General features: G+C 42.8%; 1 protein-coding gene across 2 annotated transcripts in view; it reads right to left on the bottom strand.

Moving 5' to 3' along the window:
• The window catches only part of SLC22A15 (solute carrier family 22 member 15), a 28,976-nt gene extending 15,486 nt beyond the window's left edge, over positions 1-13,490 (bottom strand). The window contains exons 1-5 of one of the 2 annotated variants that reach the window (XM_072991686.2): positions 13,282-13,490; positions 6,163-6,375; positions 4,985-5,117; positions 3,430-3,594; positions 936-1,065 (exon numbers count right to left, since the gene is read on the bottom strand). In XM_072991686.2, coding sequence (XP_072847787.2) covers positions 936-1,065; positions 3,430-3,594; positions 4,985-5,117; positions 6,163-6,375; positions 13,282-13,368 — 728 coding nt within the window. In that variant the 5' untranslated portion in view covers positions 13,369-13,490. Of the gene's footprint in view, positions 1-935; positions 1,066-3,429; positions 3,595-4,984; positions 5,118-6,162; positions 6,376-11,046; positions 12,769-13,281 lie in introns of those variants that run through there. The other variant, XM_020789551.3, reaches the window with a different exon arrangement.
• Between the last annotated feature and the right edge of the window lie 7,613 nt (positions 13,491-21,103).

Below are 21,103 nucleotides of genomic sequence, written 5' to 3'. Positions count from 1 at the left end.
AGAAACGCATTAAAACCCGATTAATGCGTTCCTATGGGCTTGAAACTCACGGTCCAGCGAAGATCCTCCATAGCACGGCCATTTTCGCTGCCCGTGCAGAGAGGAATCTGTCCCAGAAAAGAGCGGGGAACCATTTTTTTTTTTACCCGGCAGCCATTTTGAAATCGCCAATCAGCTGGCCAAAAATCGTCGTTTTGCGAGAATCGGTTCCCAAAGCAGGGAACCGATCATCGCTAAGCGAAATCCCCCCATTGAAACCATCGTAAAGCAATCGCTTTTGCGAGCGCTAAAAGTTTGTCGTAATGCGATTTCGTCATTAAACGGGGCGCTCATCTTGCGAGGCACCACTGTATATATTATGAAATATGGGCAAAAGTGACAACTAACTTGGATGATCAGAGCTTGGCAGAAAAAAGTGAGGACAAAGCAAGGAGGAGCCACAAAACAGACAAGTATTAAAAACGGTAGGATATTGGCAAAGCATCCACACTTCCAGGGCACATTCAGGAAGAAAAAAGATACAACAAAGAAAGTAATAGTGGTGAGGGACAAGGCCAAGGATGTCCAAAGGCTCGTTCACCAGGACCAGCATTTGCATATTTTTAGATACACTTTTTGTTCAGTATTGATACAGTCATCTCTTGAATCTTGTATCCAGCTCTTGAGAGTTCACATCAAGAATAACATTAGAAAGGATTTAAGTGAGGTCTATTAAGATGGAAGAATTTAAAAGATATATGATAGAATCATAGAAGAAATCCTATGAGAAGACGCTAAAGTGATAACCAACCAACCATAAAGAAACTAGGAATGGGGGAAGAGGGGAACAGAAAGTAGTTTTCAATAGAAGGCGCAAGAAGAGAAATAATGAAATTCCGTGATTCTCACACCTTTTCATGAATATTATCGGAATAATTTAAAGGTATGCAACTTACAGAGACAGGAGAAAGACTAGTGTTCCCTCCAGGTTAACCACAACTGCTAGCATTCTCCAGGAGCGAATGAGATATCCTAACAAAGCATACTGGGCAATTCCCACAGCAAAGAACAGTCCACCAATTGATCCTAACATAAGGTAGATAAGGGAAAAATTGTTACTGACCATTTAGGGAGGTCTGCCAGCATAGGTATGTCAACAGAACAGACGGGTGGCAGAGGCTACCTGAACAAGATGCAAAGGCAAGGAATGTAAAGGATGGAAGCAAACAAGATTAATTAACTGGGAAAAGAAACGATAAACAAGACCACCACCTGGCCTTTTTGGTGCAAAATTTACCATTTATGCCATAAATTATTAGGGGATGCTACTTATAAAGTAGGACTAATTTGTCATAAAATATACAGAGGCTCAAAACCACAAGGCAGAAATATAACTTCATCTCAAACTGACTTCCAGCATGTTTCCGTCATATGGGTTTTTCCTCAAGAAAAACCAAGAACTGGGAAGAAAAAAAATGAGAAAGACGGGCTAAACCCATTTATTTAATGATTATGATAAATCCTCAAATTACTAGAAATGTAAGATTATCAGACACACAGAAAACCAGCTATATGATTACTTATCCTAAAGGACTTGTTGTACAGTCCTTTTTAACAGAATATCCTACACTGGATTATTTGTTATGGAATTATTTCTTTTCTTTTGCTGATTTTATTTTCAACAGATGTTGACCTTCCATGCTTAAAACTATTTTGCAACTCAGGTTTAAATATGTGGCATTTCTAGCCCTCAGAGCCCTGATTCCCTCTGCTAGCCAACTTTGGGTAACATAATAATCTCTATGAACAGCAGATTGTCTCATCCACGCACAAGAGAGAGGCCTCTGCATGCTTGGGCAAATCCAAATATTTGCACAACAACAAGAAAAAAAACTGCAGGGAAATACAGAAATAAATCCCTGAAGAAATCCCCACATGCATGAAGCGCGTGCCCAACTCATCCAGGTATGTTGCCATAAAAATCCATTGGGATCAGGATTCCCATGGCATGCTTTCAAAAGCCATTGTGCAGGCTCCTGGTTTAGTGTGCTGGGAGAAGGAGGCAGAAGGAGAGATGGGGTGGGGTAAGAGATGAACCAGGAGGGAGCTGAAGCAGGGTCAGCTTAAAAGCGGGGGGGGGGGGCACACACTGAAAGCCAACAAAGAAATGAGAAGAAGCAGCAAAAGGCAAATGAGCAAATCAACCAGGATGAAGCAGGAGGAGAAGGAAACAACAGGAAAACAGACAGAGGACAAAGGAGAAGAAAAGGAGAGGTGCACAATACAAGACACCACAGCAAGAGGAGATACACACAGGGAAGTGAAAGACAGCAGTGTGCGGTTGTGTGGGACACTACAGTCACTGATTAATCCATGAAACATTTTGTAGCATGGTGACTTGTACTACATACTAACAAGCAGTACCTGTAGCCCCTGTTATAATCAGCCTTCCCCAACCTGGGAATCTTTACATGTACTGGACTATCACTCTCCAGATCCCAAGCCAGCCTGGCAGTGCTGGTGATGGACGTCAAGAGTTGTAGCCCTGCACATCTGGAGGATGCCACGGGGGAGGGGGGAAGCTGGTTTAAATCTTCAGTAACAGACACAAAGAGAACATGTTGTGACAGGCAAGTCTCAAGGTTACAAAAGACGGAAATATTTTTGTTACATTTAAATTTTGGCAGAGGAGAAAATTGCAGTCCTCTTATCAGAAGCTATTTCAGGGAACATGTTCATGTCCTGAAGCCTACTTGAACGTCTCAGTAAACTTAAGTGCAAGGCAAATAACAAAGGGAAGTTGTGCCACCTTAGCAACTGGTTAATGCCTTCATGAGCGCTGGCCAACTAATACTAAGTAACTTCAGTTTTTGTGGGGGGAACTATCATTGCAAAATAGCACAGCTGGCGCATCGACCGGTCTTAATGCTTCTTACCTACAAGCTAGATTTGAGAGTCTGAGGCAGTGCAGATATACAAGCTACATTAGACATAATGTCCCCATCCTACAAAGGCTACTGGTGATATTGTGAATGCATAAGAATCAGTACTCAGCTGCCTGCAAGAGAACCCACAGAACTTTGCAACTAAAGAATAATTCATATACACTCAAGGAATAAAAACGCAGACTTATTTTATATACAAGAGTTAGATGGTACACCATATCCATCTTATGATGTGCAATCTCTTCTTTGATCTCTGTACCAACCAACTGTGGGAAGCTAGAGCTACCATAACTCCCAGAATCTGTGAGCACATAGTAAAAAATAAGCCTGCACATTCGGGGGGGGGGGGCGCTAACATCATGGGTGCATGAAATAATATACATGGATGTACATGCTAAATTTAAAACAATGTGAAGTGCATATTCAAGAGCGTATTGAGTCGAAATAGATATCTGTTGCACAAAACCAAGTATTTAAATAAAAATGTGATAATTAGATACCGTACCTGCCAAAGCCCAATAAGCTGTGCCCACACATTCATTCAACAGCACAAAAGCCACCAATGACATCCCACCGTTCATTACTCCCACGAAGAAGCGGGAGACTGCAAAGAACTCATAAGACGGGGAGAATCCATTAGCAACAGCAAACACAATGTCAAGGGCAAAACCTAGAAGGCAAGAGAAAATTCTCCTTTAGAACTACAAGGCAAAGACTGGTTTGTTTTTCCCTCTATTTGCTAACACAAACTTTTTAAAGTTCTACAGGGCAATGAAATTAGTTGTTAAAAATCACATACTAGTTTCCTACTAATGACAACTTGCATAAAAGTTCATCACACTACAATATCTCTTATTCAGTTCACTTCATGCAGTGGTTCCTAACTTTGGGTCCCCCAAAGTTCTTGGACTACAGCTCCCAGAAATCCTAGCCAGCACAGTTAGTGGTGAAGGCTTCTGGGAGTTGTAGTTCAAGAACATTTGGGAACCCAGGGTTGGGAATCACTGACCTAATGGGAAAAGATGGTCAATAGTAGCAAATGGAGCCATTAATAGCTAATGGAGTTATCTATTTTAACAGCCGTAACTCAAATAATCCCTTAGTTCAGTGGTTTAGGCATCTGATTGTGGAGCCAGAGGTTGGGAGTTTGATTCCCCACTGTGCTTCCTTGACAGGAGATTGACTTGATGATCCATAGAGTCCCTTTCAATTCTGCAGTTCTAAGATTCTAACAATATCCTTAAAGAGGTTTTGATCAAATACTACCTGGTAGACATTTCCAGGGGACAATTCTGCCATAGCGTCAAGAAGCTGTGGCATCACCTAAACACCTAAGCCAGGTTTAGAAAGGTTGCCACTATACATTTATATCCCTTCTGGGATAGGAAGAGGCAGAAGCTGGGGACCAGTCTGAGATCTGCAGTGCAAAAGAGGCTATCCCCTCCCTCCTGAAACCATTGTTTCCAACCAAGTTTCTTGATGGCCAGACAATTGACAACTAATAGCTATTTCTGTATAAATCTTCAATGAGATTCATGTTCAGTAGGACCCCTTTATCCACAGGGAATATGCTGCAAGCCGTGGATATGTGGATGGGTAAGAAGGAAAGTGCTGCTTGTTTCAAACAACAAAAAAATCCAAATTATCTAAGTAACAAATGTTTAGCTGCCATGTTTTGTTTTGCTTCAAACAACTATGTTAGATTTATAGTGCTATAAGAACATAGCTACCCTACCAAGGCATGACCTGTTGACTCAAGCAATATCTCAGATTACAATGAACCACAAAAGAAACTATCCTTTATCAGCAACTATCCCCAATGTATTAGAGGAAGGTAGCAAACATCCATAAAAACATGAAAATAGAAACCTTCCATATGTGAAGTACTGACTATAGACTATTTCAATATACGTCTCTCGCTGAAAACTTATTGAAAACAAGACATAACACATTCTGCTATATCAGAATTTTGTCAGCCTTTTCATTGCCTCTCACACAATTTATTGATTGAACTAACCAAGAACTATTCAAGTTTTCTATCTTTTTCTAACACTACTTACCTACAAGATAGACTTTCTTTCGTCCAAAATGATCCGAGAGTTGTCCAAAAGTAATTACTCCCACAAACACACCACAGAAGAAAAATGAGCTAGCAGCACTGATCTTGTATGATGTATTGCCAATTAAAAACCACTAGGTGGAGAAAATGCAATGGTGTTAAGAGCCCAATAGAAGGATAAGAGTTTCTCAAAATATAGAAACATAATTTAATGGGATAGAAATTAAACAGTATTCAAGTGCAACTTTCCTGCTTCTTTTATATTCTACCTGGCATGCATATTGTGTACCCAACACATGAATTAAACAAAATATTATATTTTCCTGATGCAAAATAAAACAGATTACAACTTGAACTGCTGGATAGCTCAGTGGCTGGCTGAGGAGCCAGAGGTTGAGAGTTCAATTCCCCACTGTGCCTCCTTGAGAGGAGCTGGCCTCAATGATCCATAGGGTCCCTTTCAGCTCTGCAGTTCAAAGGTGGCAATAATAATAATAATAATAATAATAATAATAATAATAATAATAATAATAAGAAGAAGAAGAAGAAGAAGAAGAAGAAGAAGAAGAAGAAGAAGAAGAAGAAGTACTACTACTACTACTACTACTACTACTACTACTACTTTACTGATTCCTAGCTGTAGAACATATCTGCATCTCTACTATCCATGTATCGTACACAGAAAATAATCCAGAACTAACCCTCAGGACAAGAAGCATCCTTCATGCACTGAATACCACACACAGCAGATCACATTCTACAAGTTCAATTGCACAGAATTATGCAAAACAATACAAAATTACACCAATGTTATTTAAGCTAACACAACAAATGTAATCTATTAAAGGCAAATTTGTTTCACCTTAAAAAGTGTCAATCACATGTAGGTTTTGGTCAGTGGAATATGGGAAACAGAACCTGATTTTGGCAGGCAGAGAGTTTGGGAATGAAGACCATGAAAAATAACTCAAGAGTTTACTGGAACACTGGTGGCTTGACCACATGGTATAATACACTAGAGTTTACATGGTTCACAAAGTAGTAAGCAAACCTCTGTTCTCTTTCTTCAGGGTAGACAGTAAGGAAAGTTAGAAATTTAAGCAAAATCAAAATAAGGCTATATTATGTTTCCATGATTTTGTTTAAATTTCTAACACCAAAGTTTTATTGTTTTATTACCTCGGAAGCTATTGATGTAAAGTTGCTGCTAAAGTGCACATGTTTCTGAACTTCACTTCCATTTGCTGTTAGCAGCCACTTTCCAAAAGATCCTTCTTCATTAGTTGACTCATTGTTGCGACTCTGATTAGCTAAAGTCCCTTCAAGGTCCCAGTGGTAAGGGGGTGTTGCTCCTACTAGTGCAATGAGGATTGCTTCACTGGCTACGTAGAGCTAAAATAATAAGAAGCAGATTCATGATCAATTTCAATACTAAAACTAAAAACAACATTTAGTCACTCAAAGAACAATCTCAGTGATCACACCTACACAGAAGCTCTCTTTCCATTCAGCACTTAAGACTTATCTGTTTAAATTCTTTGTAGGTCGTTTCAGAATTGTTATATCCACCATGATAATTCATAGTGGCCTTGACAATCATCTCTCAGTCATTTAAACAACAATACTTCGGCTTATTAAGAGACACACAGGGCTTTCTGCTTGCACATAAAGCCCCAAACCAGGAATATGTAACTATAGTTTACCAGGGCTAATGGAAAGAAAAACTAGGTTTAATTAGAGGCTTCCTGATTTGCTTGCACTGCAAAGGGATAAGAAAAAGAATTCTGTGCATGTGTAAAGAGTTGACTTTTAATAAGCACAGACAATATCATGAAAAATATAGCTATTATGTACCAAATGAAAAGGGAAATAATGGGTAAGAGGAATACTTTAGATTTGCTTGCAACACAGAAGAATCAATAAAGGTGAATGCATAAGCAAAAGCCAAGGTATGGTGCTCTGGATGTGATCACCATGCATCAGCAAGACAGAGCTAACACAGAAACTAGTACTGTACGTATAAAATCCTGCCTACAGTACTCTTTCACTCTACGCTTACCATGACAATTAGGCAGCAACTAGGGACGTGGTATTTTCAGACGGGGTACCTTTTCTTTGGAACACTCTTCGCAAGAAAATTCATCTTTTATAGTAAGGTACTGGACTGTCTCTGGTCTACTTGCGGTAAACAGATCTCTAATACATTAGATTCCTCTACCCTTCCACTAATGAAACTGAAATATTTTTAATTTCTTTCTGCTAAGTGAGGATGTTCCAATATCAGAACATGGGATATGGCTGAGGTGAGTAGCTGCTGTGGTAAAAGCTGCAGCCCCACTGTCATAATATTCCCAGCCACAATAATCTGGTGCTGCATAAGAAATCATAAACAATTTTGTGAATATTAAACTTATATTGGCATGGCCATTTTTAAAAACTGTCTTTAAAACTCCCCACAATTCCCATCACTTTTATCTTCTTGCACTTAAAATATTTTTGAAAACTCCACTCCCCGCCCAAAAAAAAGCATCAGAAATTCCCACCACTGTTACTACTCTTTGATTTCAAAGAGGTGGGGGGAAAGCACTGCGAAGTCAGAGAGATGACAAAAGCTTGGATTTCTTATGTGTACACTCCAAATCCTATAGCAGCCTTGACCTAAGCTAAAAAAAAAACAAACTAATAGTCCTGGGAGTATCACATGAGATTGCTTGTATCCTGTTTATTTGTGCATATTTATTCTATATTTGGCTTATATCTCCCAGAGGCAAGGAACAGCCATATCATGGCCGCTCTGTGTCAAAAGAGGAAACCTGAAGATATTGCTCCTAGGTTTCCTCTACACCTCTCCCCAGGATCCAAGTATGATGGCTACCCTGCCTTGAAAAAAGTTCTCTAACAAGAAATAAATAATGTAACAAATCAAAGTTTTTTGTAAGAATGGTACTGGTAACAATTCATTTTTTAGGGTTTGTGTTTGTGTTTAGTCGTTTAGTCGTGTCCGACTCTTCGTGACCCCATGGACCAGAGCACGCCAGGCCCTCCTGTCTTCTACTGCCTCCCGGAGTTGTGTCAGGTTCATGTTGGTTGCTTCGCAGACACTGTCCAGCCATCTCATCCTCGGTCGTCCCCTTCTCCTCTTGCCATCACACCTTCCTAACATCAAGGTTTTTTCCAAGGACTCTTTTCTTCTCATGAGATGGCCAAAGTACTGGAGCCTCAGCTTCAGGATCTGTCCTTCCAGTGAGCACTCAGGGGTGATTTCCTTCAAAATGGATAGGTTTGTTCTCCTTGCAGTCCAGGGGATTCTCAAGAGCCTCCTCCAGCACCACAATTCAAAGGCATCAATTCTTCGGCGGTCTGCTTTCTTTATGGTCCAGCTCTCACTTCCATACATCACGACAGGAAAAACCATAGCTTTGACTATTCGGACTTTTGTTGGCAAGGTGATGTCTCTGCTTTTCAAGATGCTGTCAAGATTTGTCATCGCTTTCCTCCCAAGAAGAAGGCGTCTTTTAATTTCAGGGCTGCTGTCTCCATCTGCAGTGATCATGGAGCCCAGGAAGATAAAATTTGACACTGCCTCCATATCTTCCCCTGCTATTTCCCAGGAGGTGATGGGACCAGTGGCCATGATCTTAGTTTTTTTGATGTTGAGTTTCAGACCGTTTTTTGCACTCTCCTCTTTCACTCTCATTACAAGGTTCTTTAATTCCTCCTCACTTTCTGCCATCAGAGTGGTATCATCTGCATATCGGAGGTTGTTGATATTGCTTCCGGCAATCTTAATTCCGGCTTGGGTTTCTTCCAGTCCAGCCTTCCGCATGATGTATTCTGCATATAAGTTAAATAAGCTGGGGGACAATATACAGCCTTGCCGTACTCCTTTCCCAATTTTGAACCACTCAGTTGTTCCATGACCAGTTCTAACTGTTGCTTCCTGTCCCACATATAGGTTTCTCAGGAGACAGATAAAGTGGTCAGGCACTCCCATTTCTTTAAGAACTTGCCATAGTTTGCTGTGGTCCACACAGTCAAAGGCTTTCGCATAGTCAATGAAGCAGAAGTAGATATTTTTCTGGAACTCTCTGGCTTTCTCCATAATCCAGCGCAAGTTAGCAATTTGGTCTCGAGTTCCTCTGCCTCTTCGGAATCCAGCTTGTACTTCTGGGAGTTCTCGGTCCACATACTGCTGAAGCCTACCTTGCAGGATTTTGAGCATAACCTTGCTAGCGTGTGAAATGAGTGCAATTGTACGGTAGTTGGAGCATTCTTTGGCACTGCCTTTCTTTGGGATTGGGATGTAGACTGATCTTTTCCAATCCTCTGGCCACTGTTGAGTTTTCCAAACTTGCTGGCATATTGAATGTAGCACCTTAACAGCATCATCTTTCAAGATTTTAAATAGTTCAACTGGAATGCCATCACCTCCACTGGCCTTGTTGTTAGCCAGGCTTTCTAAGGCCCACTTGACTTCGCTCTCCAGGATGTCTGGCTCAAGGTCAGCAACCACACTCTCTGGGTTGTCCGGGATATCCAAATCTTTCCGATATAATTCCTCTGTGTATTCTTGCCACCTCTTCTTGACGTCTTCTGCTTCTGTTAGGTCCCTCCCATTTTTGTCTTTTATCATGTCCATCTTTGCGCAAAATGTTCCTCTAATATCGCCAATGTTCCTGAACAGATCTCTGGTCTTTCCTTTTCTGTTATCTTCCTCTATTTCTTTGCATTGTTCATTTAAGAAGGCCCTCTTGTCTCTCCTTGCTATTCTTTGGAAGTCTGCATTCAATTTTCTGTAGCTTTCCCTATCTCCCTTGCATTTTGCTTCCTTTCTCCTCTCTGCTATTTCTAAGGCCTCGTTGGACAGCCACTTTGCTTTCTTGCATTTCCTTTTCTTTGGGATGGTTTTCGTTGCTGCCTCCTGGACAATGTTACGAGCCTCTATCCAAAGTTCTTCAGGCACTCTGTCCACCAAATCTAGTTCCTTAAATCTGTTCTTTACTTCCACTGTGTATTCATAAGGGATTTGGTTTAGATTATACCTGAGTGGCCCAGTGGTTTTTCCTACTCTCTTCAGTCTAAGCTTGAATTTTGCTATGAGAAGCTGATGATCAGAACCGCAGTCAGCTCCAGGTCTTGTTTTTGCTGACTGTATAGAGCTTCTCCATCTTTGGCTGCAGAGAATATAATCAATCTGATTTCGATATTGCCCATCTGGTGATTTCCATGTATAGAGTCGCCTCTTGTGTTGTTGGAAAAGAGTGTTTGTGATGACCAGCTTATTCTCTTGACAAAACTCTATTAGCCTTTGTCCTGCTTCGTTCTGAACTCCAAGGCCAAACTTCCCTGTTGTTCCTTTTATCTCTTGGCTCCCTACTTTAGCATTCCAGTCCCCTAGAATGAGAAGAACATCTTTCTTTGGTGTCAGTTCTAGAAGGTGTTGTAAATCTTCATAGAATTGTTCAATTTCAGTCTCCTCAGCAATGCTGGTTGGTGCATAAACTTGGATTATTGTGATGTTGAATGGTCTGCCTTGGATTCGTATTGACATCATTCTATCATTTTTGAGATTGTATCCCATTACAGCATTTCCCACTCTTTTGTTGACTATGAGGGCTACTCCATTCCTTCTACGGGATTCTTGCCCACAGTAGTAGATATGATAATCATCTGAGCTGAATTCGCCCATTCCTGTCCATTTTAGTTCACTGATGCCCAGGATGTCAATGTTTATTCTTGCCATCTCCTGTTTGACCACCTCCAGCTTCCCAAGGTTCATAGCTCTTACATTCCAGGTTCCTATGCAGTATTTTTCTTTACAGCATTGGACTTTCCTTTCACTTCTTAGGGTTTAACATCTAATAAAGAATTAATTTTAAACACATCCCAAAATCTGGTCACCAAGATCAAGACACTTTGGGGAAATTATGTGTAAAGGGTTGAAATGATACAGAGGCCCCCTATAGCAGCCAACCAAGAGTAGCCAAGTCCAAATTACAGTTAAGCAGAATAATGCCCCTGATGGACAATCCATCTTACAGTACTTAGCTGAGGATGACTCACCTGCACAGTGGCTTGAGGAACCTGCCACCAACCTTTAGTTGCTGCGTGGCAGACGTGTTTTGAGTTCTGTGGCTGCACAGCAGGGCTAGTCCTTCCAGAACTAAAACTGGAATGGCTGGAAATGGCCTGCTGGTTTGGGCACCTGGGCCACACAGTAAGCAAGGAAGCTATATACAAACCGTTCCACCCATAGACAGCCTCTCTATCTAAAAACGAAGACAATTCTCTTTTTAAAGACCTGTCCACTTTAAGGTCCAGTGACCTAAGCATTAAACAGAAGTGTGGCGTTTTGACTGCTGAGATGTTTGGTGGGGGAGCAGGCTCTTTGCTTGCTTTTATGCTATGGACTGTGTCTGGATTTCTTATTTACAGAAACAGAACATAGATTTAAACAAGAAGACTCAAAGATGTATTTCAGTGTGATCTTTCATCAATAACAAGTAATTTCCTCAGTCACATGGATTAGGCCACAGGCATATGTACACAGAGGATCTACAGAGTGGAGTGGCGACCCAACAATGTCACCCACAATATCAGGGGTCCAATTATTTGTTCATCTGCTAATGTGACCTATGTCATCTTTTGCCAATAGTGTCCCTCTGCAATCTGCCTAAATAAATGGGATAGTCTCTACACAAGAAAATAAATGGATCCAAATTTGACATCAGTAATGGCAACACATAAACAACTTCAGAACAGTTTTCTAGGACAATGTAACAGATCTTACAGGAACTGTTGTGGAGAAAAGGATTTATAAAGAAAAATTTCAAAGGGGGGGAAAGACAGCTGAACTGGACTGTATTCACACATTTCAATATACTGTTATATAATATTAAATACAGGCTAAGGATTTTTAGCACATTATATACACTGTATCTAGCTATCACCAAACAGTTCCTTTCCTTGACATAACGTCAGCTTCAAGCAACTTTGTGAAAACAGCTCCTTCTGCATTTCAAGGTCAGGAACCTACCACTGGTATCAATTGACAGATAAGTCCATGAAAGCCCACATTAAAATGTAACAGTTAGGCTTTAAGATGCCAATGTTTTTGTCTTTTTTATGTTACAGTATATTTTAATGTGAGCTTTCAAGGACAATTCTACTTCTTCAAACATATGGAGTAAATACTGTACAGAGTTCACAAGTAAAACATTCATGCTGGATTTAAGAGCCAGTGGTGTGTGGTTGCTTTGGACACATGCACTTATTTATGACCTATGTTTAGTGTTCAGCTCTTCTGAAGTCTGATTTTGTAAACATTTCCATAAGAGACAGAAAATAGAACTCAAGGCAAAGGGGAAGTGTTTTTGGGTGGTCCAATAAAGACCAACTGCAAACAGTAAAATGATTAAAGGAAGTAAAGGGCAGCCCTGTGGTCCTTAACAAAATCCAAATGAAAAAAAAAGGTCATACCTTTATAGACCACTAAAAAAATGATCACACAATAAAAGAACTTCCTTCGATCAAACTCCACTTCTTGTACCAGTGTGACGAACTTAAAATCCAAAACTTTAAAAAGTCCAAAAGTACAGGTCAAGACTTTTTTTTTCCTGCCAGGAAAGCTGCTCTTAGATGTTATCAAAGCAAGGAGAACACCAGCGGACGTATAGGGAGTATGAACAATATTGAATACCGACTGTTACAGCTAAACACGCTCAAAATAAAATTTATGGGGGAAAGAAGTGTGGGCAGGAGGAGAAGTTCTGGATTTAAAAAAAAAAAAAACCTGGTTTTGGATATACCACACAAGGCCGTTGTGCAAAGCGGCAACGGTCAGAAGAGCCACGCGGATGTCCCATCTAAGATGTGGAGGAAGGCAGGCTGCCCACAACAAGCCTCCGACACCCTCCTGCCGGCAGGAGGAGGAAGAAGAGCCGGTAAATGCCCCTCTCGCCCAGCAACCAGGGGAAGATCCCCACCTGGCTGTTTGGGGAGGATGCGGGAAGGACACAAATCTCCTCCCCCCTCTCAGCCCCTGGCGCTGGACCACGGCTTCCCTTCCACTCCTGAGGCCGATCTTGGAGGAGGGGGGGTGTCCGTCGCACAGGTCGTCCCCTCCTTTGGACGAGGACCAACCGAGCGCACCTCCCTGGCGGGAGCGGGGTCGTCGGAACCGCTCCTCTCCCGCCGCCCGGTTGCTCGCCTGACCGGCGACAAGCGCGGTCCCTCCCTTCTCCTCTTCCTCCCCCCCCTCCCCGCCTCGGTCCCTCCCGGGCTCCCCTTTCCGCTCACCTGGAGCAGCGCGCCGAGCAGGGCGCAGAGCCAGACCTGGAAGATGCCCATGTGGCCCACCAGAGGGAAGGCCTCCTCCACCTCCATGGCGGGGGCGGCGGCGGCGGCCACTTTCCTCCGGATCCCGGGAAGCGCATCCCACTCGCCGGCAGCCCTCCGCGCTCACTCCGAGGGAGCCACAACCCGGCGAGGAGGAGGAGGAGGAGGAGGAGGCACGCGCATGTCCAAAGGGCGGGAAGAAGCTGCTCCGAGGCCAGGCCTGGAACCGGGACTTCCGGGTTGCTTTCGACGCCATTTCTCTCCCCGCCCCGCCCCCACTTTTCCCCCCCTCTGGAGTCCAATACCTCCCCCCCCGGGAAGAGCTGAGAAATTGGGGACTTCTACCTCAGCCTCCCCTTTCAAAAGTCGTCTGTTTCATGCCTCCGCGGCTTCCCTGCGCTGCACTGAAGGTTTTCCTCCAGGTCCATCCGGGCGCCAGGCAGCGTCTTGCCACGGGAAAGCTCTCGGTGGGGGCAACCGGGCAAATGGCGAGTGCGCCCCACTCCACCCCCCACTTGGGGACAACATGGTCGGCCGGCGAAAGGTCTGGCGAGGAGGGGACGGCTGCAGGAAAGATCGCTGTTTGTGCCCCCTTCCTTCCCCACCCCATCGGGGTGAAAGGGGGCAGCGGACCCATTTGGGCATGCTTGAGATTGGGCGGTATTCCTTACCCCCCCCCCCGAGATGCACCAAATGTCGCCTCAACTTTTATTCATTTGTTTTTATTTAAAACCTTTTTTTGCCCCACCTTTCTCCTTAAAAAGGACCCAAGGCGACTTAACATCCGTGGAATACAATATTTAAAGCTGAAAACAAGGAGTATACCCGACAGTGGTTTACATCATTAAAAGACAATATTTAAAGCAAAGAACAATAACCATAAAGAGGCAGCTTAGGGCACTAAAATACTATCTTAAAGCTAAAACAATAAGTATGCACATACTGTACTAAAAAGGAAACAAACAAATGCCACTCAGAGAGGATCAACACAAATAAAGTACTGAAGCCCCAAGTCAGAGAATAACAGTCCATCTAAAAGTGACTCACCAGTCACTCATGTAGGCAGTTTCTGAGAGAAACCTAAGTTCTGCCCCTGCAGGTTTTATTTCATTGAAAAGCCTGGTTGGTGTGTATGTGTTTTAAAATTTTCTGGAGTCTTGATAGATAAATGAGACCACTGGAATGAATGAATGAGTACATTATTTTTATTTTAAAAATCATATTGAAACACTCATCATCACTTTAGAAAAAATGCATTTTGTGCTCTCGATGCATTTACGTGAAATGCAGTTAGATCGTCAGATTCACTTAAATTGCATTTTTAAAAGAATTAAATGAACAGGAAGATATGTAATGTGGGTCTTCCGAAGTAGTTGGAGCAGAGGTACAGTATAACTAGAGGAGCGTGACTGGAACTTTGACCTGACATGCTGAAATCAAGAGGGTGAAAAATTTCCGCCTGGAAAGGCACAATGTGGTTCATCAGTATCTGTTGCTGAACTGGGGCGAACCTGCTTGCCCCAAGTGTAGGCAGCCTCAATGACTGCTCCTTAGGCAGAAAGAAACACAAAACAGGCAAGCTCAGCACAGAATCAACATGGTCATTAAACACTGAGACTCAAGTGTCCCTCTTCATTCCTCCATCCTTTCTGGTCATGCTAAGCTCATGGGATTCAAGTTTAACAAACGGCACGGTAGCCCCAGGCACCAAAATTCCTAGTTACTGAGCTAGCCTGGAGAAAAGGTTCTTTGAAATAATATGCTTTTTTTCTTTGGGTATCAGAATTAACCCATGCTAGTTGGTGGTGAAAAAGCAGATACTAGTGTAACATTAGAAATGTATGTTTTGTGATAATTCCCTGCATTTGAACTGAGAAATAACATGAAAAGAATTACAGTAATATTTCATGTCATTTTAATCTATGTTTCACTACTAAGATTCCCTAAAAACTGCAGCTCTTTTCATAAACCCCTCGGGGGAAGTGCTGTTTTAAAACTCACCTACAAAACAGATGCTGAATTCTGCTTAATGCATCATTCGTGTTTCTCCCGTCATACCAAGGATGCTTAGCGTAAAATGGAGTGTGGGAGGAGTGTGTGTCTTCTTCATTTGCTCAGTCTGCAGGCTTGTCTTTAAAGGCAGCATGGGTATTTCCCCCCCCCCCGATAAACAACACTGCATATCCCAGATACTAGATGAGGACCATCCACTGATTTAATATGGGGCACAGGGCAGCCATCAGTTGAGTTTCACAAGCAAAGTGAACCTGCATGCTTCAATAATATTAACATGCCCCACTCCTGACTCTGTCATAAATTTGCTGTAGGATATAAAATCAGTATCTGACATTCTAAAAGGATTTGGCATTTCTAACTGGTTCATTGGGCTCAGCACCTGAGGCTCAGTGAGAGCAGGAGTTTCTGAGAGTGCATCTCCAGTGCCTTTAACGATTGCATTTATTAGACTGAATTGTGTTGATGAAGCAAAAGATGCTTTGGGAGAGATGAGAGAAGCAGAGGTGTGAAGAGATGCAGCTGAGTTCCCTTGAGCCTGGTAACTAACACACTCAGCTTGGCCTTTGGGTGACTGCAGGGGCAAGAAGGCAACCAGACATTCTCAGAGTGGCAAAACAGTGACAACGAAGGCTCAGAGAGGGCTCTGTTTTATGGAGCGTGGCAGCACAGTGCGGAGAAAACGCTCCCAATGGCTATCGCTGTGGTGTGACCATACCCTGACCGTGGCCTTTCATAAAGGACAGCTCCTTCTTTGCAACCCCCACGAGTCATTCTGTGTCTGTCACTTCTGTTTACATACCAGCACAGAACAGGATTGCTGCTCCCTGACCAATCCCAGTCTTGCCCGGCCTATGCTGAGAAGTACAGGGGCCCAAACAGATCCAAAATCAAGGCACTGGAATTAATCAAGCCTCGGCCACAGGACATTATAAAGGACAAAAATGGTAGGGACCTCACAGAAGCAGAAGACATCAAGAAGAGGTGGCAAGAATACACAGAGGAATTATACCAAAAAGATCTGGATGTCCCGGACAACCCAGAGAGTGTGGTTGCTGACCTTGAGCCAGACATCCTGGAGAGTGAAGTCAAGTGGGCCTTAGAAAGCATGGCTAACAACAAGGCCAGTGGAGGTGATGGCATTCCAGTTGAACTATTTAAAATCTTGAAAGATGATGCTGTTAAGGTGCTGCATTCAATATGCCAGCAAGTTTGGAAAACCCAACAGTGGCCAGAGGATTGGAAAAGTTCAGTCTACATCCCAATCCCAAAGAAAGGCAGTGCCAAAGAATGCTCCAACTACTGTACAATTGCACTCATTTCACACGCTAGCAAGGTTATGCTCAAAATCCTCCAAAGTATGCTTCAGCAGTATGTGGACCGAAAACTCCCAGAAGTACAAGCTGGATTCCGAAGAGGCAGAGGAACTAGAGACCAAATTGCTAACGTGCGCTGGATTATGGAGAAAGCCAGAGAGATCCAAAAAAAAATCTGCTTCATTACGCAAAAGACTTTGTCTAGACCACAACAAGCTATGGCAAGTTCTTAAAGAAATGGGAGTGCCTGACCACCTTATCTATCTCTTGAGAAATCTATATGTGGGACAGGAAGCAACAGTTAGAACTGGATATGGAACAAGTGATTGGTTCAAAATTGGGAAAGGAGTACGACAAGGCTGTATATTGTCTCCCTGCTTATTTAACTTATATGCAGAATACGTCATGCGAAAGGCTGGACTGGAGGAATCCCAAGCCAGAATTAAGATTGCTGGAAGAAATATCAACAACCTCAGATATGCAGCTGATTCCACTCTGATGGCAGAAAGTGAGGAGGAATTAAAGAACCTCTTAATGAGGGTGAAAGAGGAGAGTGCAAAAAATTGTCTGAAGCTCAACATCAAAAAAAATAATAATAAGATCATGGCCACTGGTCCCATCACCTCCTGGCAAATAAAAGGGGAAGATATGAACGGAGTGACAGATTTTACTTTCTTGGGCTCCCTGGTCACTGCAGATGGTGACAGCAGCCACAAAATTAAAAGACACCTGCTTCTTGGGAGGAAAGAGATGACAAACCTAGACAGCATCTTAAAATGCAGAGAAATCACCTTGCCGACAAAGGTCCACATAGTCAAAGCTATGGTTTTTCCAGTAGCGATGTATGGAAGTGAGAGCTGGACCATAAAGAAGGCTGACCACCGAAGAATTGATGCTTTTGAATTGTGGTGCTGGAAGAGACTCTTGAGAGTCCCCTGGACTGCAAGGAGAACAAACCTATCAATTCTAAAGGGAATCAATCCTGAGTGCTCACTGGAAGGACAGATCCTGAAACTGAGGCTCCAATACTTTGGCCATCTCATGAGAAGAGAAGACTCCATGGAAAAAACCCTGATGTTAGGAAAGTGTGAAGGCAAGAGGAGAAGGGGATGACAGAGGATGAGATGGTTGGACAGTCTCATCGAAGCTACCAACATGAATTTGACCCAACTCCGGGAAGCAGTGGAAGACAGGAGGGCCTGGCGTGCTGTGGTCCGTGGGGTCACGAATAGTCGGACACGACTTATTGACTAAACAACAACAACAACAACAAGGCTGGAGGCAGGTGAATGAGCCCCAGAGAGAAGAGGTGTTGTGATGCAGAAAAGGTTGGAGCTAACAGTTGTACCACAGGCATGGTAAATGGTCTTCCCATCCGGATTCCAGGCGAGGAAAGTGACCTCTTGTTAGAAAGGCATCCCACAAGTGGAGGGAGGGAAGAAAGCTCCCTGTTCAGTTGCTGGCTAACAATTGCTCATGTTTACTGAGCTTGACATGGCTTTGCAGCAAATTCTACATCATAAAACTCTTCGGTGATAAATAGTGTCTGTGTGTATGTGAAGCAACAGTGTGAGAAAGAACAGCTCCAGTGGCTAAACATGCCCCCTTCTTAGAGAAAATGCCTGAACTTTCCACCAGCTTTGTTGCAGATTTTCTCCCTGGTAAAAGAGGAGGTATGGTTGCACCAGTTGTCCTCGCTCATGTGACCCTCCACCTTCTCACTCACCTGGGAGGGATGCCAGAGGAGTGCAACAGCAATTTGCAGCCTGACTAGGCTAGTTCCCAAAGCGACTTTGGCCTCCGCATGTCATTTCTGACATCCAAACACTTGTGTTAGAATGTGCAGCCATGTCACACCATAACAGAAGCAGCCTTCTGAAATGAAAAGACCCATCAGCATTCATTTGTTTGGAGATGAAAACGTGAATGTGGAGGAAGAGTAAATCTTAGTGGAAGCCATTATATGACCGCAGACATTGGGGAAGGAGAACTAGGAAATTTCTACAGATCTTCCTTCTTTGTCTTCTTTTTCCTTTTTGCTACTGTTTGGCTAGAATGCCTCTGTCCTATTTTGAACCGTCTGACCAGTAGAACTGCTTGAAATAAACATTACTTAGGGCACAGTGATGATATTGAAATAAATCAGGTAATGGATCAAGGTTTTTAAAATTGGTTTAAAGTCACATGGGAGTCATAAGGGTTTTGGGTCAATGTCTGTGCCCTCTCAAGAAAACGTTTAAGCTGATTTTAAACTGTGTTGGTCAAGGGGACTACACAGGCTTTTAGAATCATTGCATTTGAGGCTCCTGCACCCACCTGCCTTCATGTTGGCTGCATCTCGCAGCCACCAGCTGCCACTGCTGTGCTGTTATTTTTTATTTTTTTAATTAATTTCTTGTAATCTGGCAGAGTGCTAGAACAGAATGACAGATAGGAAAAAAAACAGGTTTCTCTGCAGCAGGCCACACCTACATGGAGACAGAGAGACCTCTATGCATGCTCAGAGAGAGAGAGAGAGAGAGAGAGAGAGGAGGTAGAGAAGGATAGAGAGCAATGGAGCCTGGAGTGAATCTAACCAGAGATGATGAGTAGGCTTGCGAAGGAGACACACACAGACACAAGGTGGAGAAAGAGAGGGAGCACAGAAAGCACATCAGTGAGTGGCAAACACCAATTTTACACCAATGAAGATGTTCACATATTCCAAAACAATTGAAAATAAATCCACTTCACAAGTGATTTAAAATAAACTAGTAGAATACCTCCCTTTCCAACCAAAAAACACGCTTTGTGTCATGTAGATGTGTGTCATGTAGTCACCTTAAAAATCAATTTCAAACATGCTAAATCAGATTCAAATATAGTTTTTCACCACATATAACCATGCTTTAACATTCTCTTTTGCTCTGACTTGCACTGTCTAACAGGCTTTGCATGTGTTTCATTTGGGGCCATACTTAGCATTAGGCACAGAGAGAGGGGAGGAGAAGGAGAGAGAGAGGGAGAGAGAGAGAGAGAGAGAGAGTAGGAGTGAGTTACATTGTCCCCATAAAAGCTACCAGGGCCAAGATTTGCCTTTTGAGGTTGCTTAGGACAGGGAAAATAGCATCACCTCTATAATTAAACCATTCCTATCTACAGCACCACTGGAAAATGGTCCAGATTGAGTCACAGATTTTGTTAGTCTATAAACAATGAGAAGATAAGATGGGTCGCCTTCTCTAAGAGATTAACATCAAGCGAGTTTCCATGTGTGTAGCATAGGACAAGCTGTTTGACTGAGCTGGCAGAATAGCCCATGGATAAAAACATACTGAACAGACATGGGTGAAAAGTCTTATGCTCATCCCCAAAATAAACCTGAAAACTTTGAAAAAAGAGGAAGAGGCTATATGGTGGGGGTGGGGGAATGCTGAAAGGGTCTAGTATTCTCTGCTGCCTTCTGCAATGTACTGATAAAGCCATTGCTTAAATATCTCGCTTACCTTGAAAGCCCTTACTAGGTTCGCTATAAGTTGGTTATGACTTGGATGGCACATAACAACGACATTGTACATGAGAAGAGGCAACTAGGGATGTGCCAATTGTTTGTTGGTTGGTTGTTTTTGTTGGTTTCACTCATCTGGACCAAGACCTCTCTCAGAAGCTGCACAGCTGTCTTGGGCCTGTACACCCTGTTGTTAATTTACAACAAGCAACAAGAAGTACAGGCCTCAACCAGCTGCCACAGTGCTTTCTAGGAATTGCAATCTCATCACCCTTTAGGCTACATAGAAGTTGTGATCAATTATCAACTAGGCAACCTCTGAGAGAGGCCCTGGTCCATCAGATACAGTAGTTTAAAATTATAGTTTAAAATGGTACAAGGTTGGTATAACAATGCAGTACCTTATATTATTTGTAAAGTGCAGAAACTGCTAGCATACTGATGCTGTGCACCTTTTCCCAGTCATAGGTGGTGAAGGATAAGCTACATAAATAGAATCAAGGCTGGTGTAGCCAGCTTACAGCAGGCTATGCCTCCCTCATTTTTTGAACAAGAGTTCAAATACCCTTGTTTTATGTGCAATCCAAAAATATAGTTTCATCAGGTCAAATAAAATTAATTAGGGACATTGAAGTTGATCCTGCGTCCAGCAAGAGGAAAAGCCGGTTAGTCTTTACCTGCTTTCCGCCTTGCAGAGTGAAAGGCCAAGGATCCGTTATTCATACCAGGCCTGGCCAAAACAGTGACTTCATACTGTCAGCTAATCACAGCAGTTCCAAGGCTAAAACACAGACAATCCCAATAAACAGTTGGCCAAGCTGGATCTCACCCTGGAACCACAAGATGCTTTGTTCCAGTTCTGGAGTCCCCAACATATAATAGACTTGGTGTAAAATGATAAGGCATGTTTTGTGAAGAAAGTAATCTGCTGTATACCAGTAGGGATGTTCTTGGATTCTGTGTAAAA

This window comes from Pogona vitticeps, chromosome 2, assembly GCF_051106095.1.
Source record: "Pogona vitticeps strain Pit_001003342236 chromosome 2, PviZW2.1, whole genome shotgun sequence".
Taxonomy (NCBI): Eukaryota; Metazoa; Chordata; class Lepidosauria; order Squamata; family Agamidae; genus Pogona; species Pogona vitticeps.
This window is presented reverse-complemented; position numbering and strand designations above follow the sequence as displayed.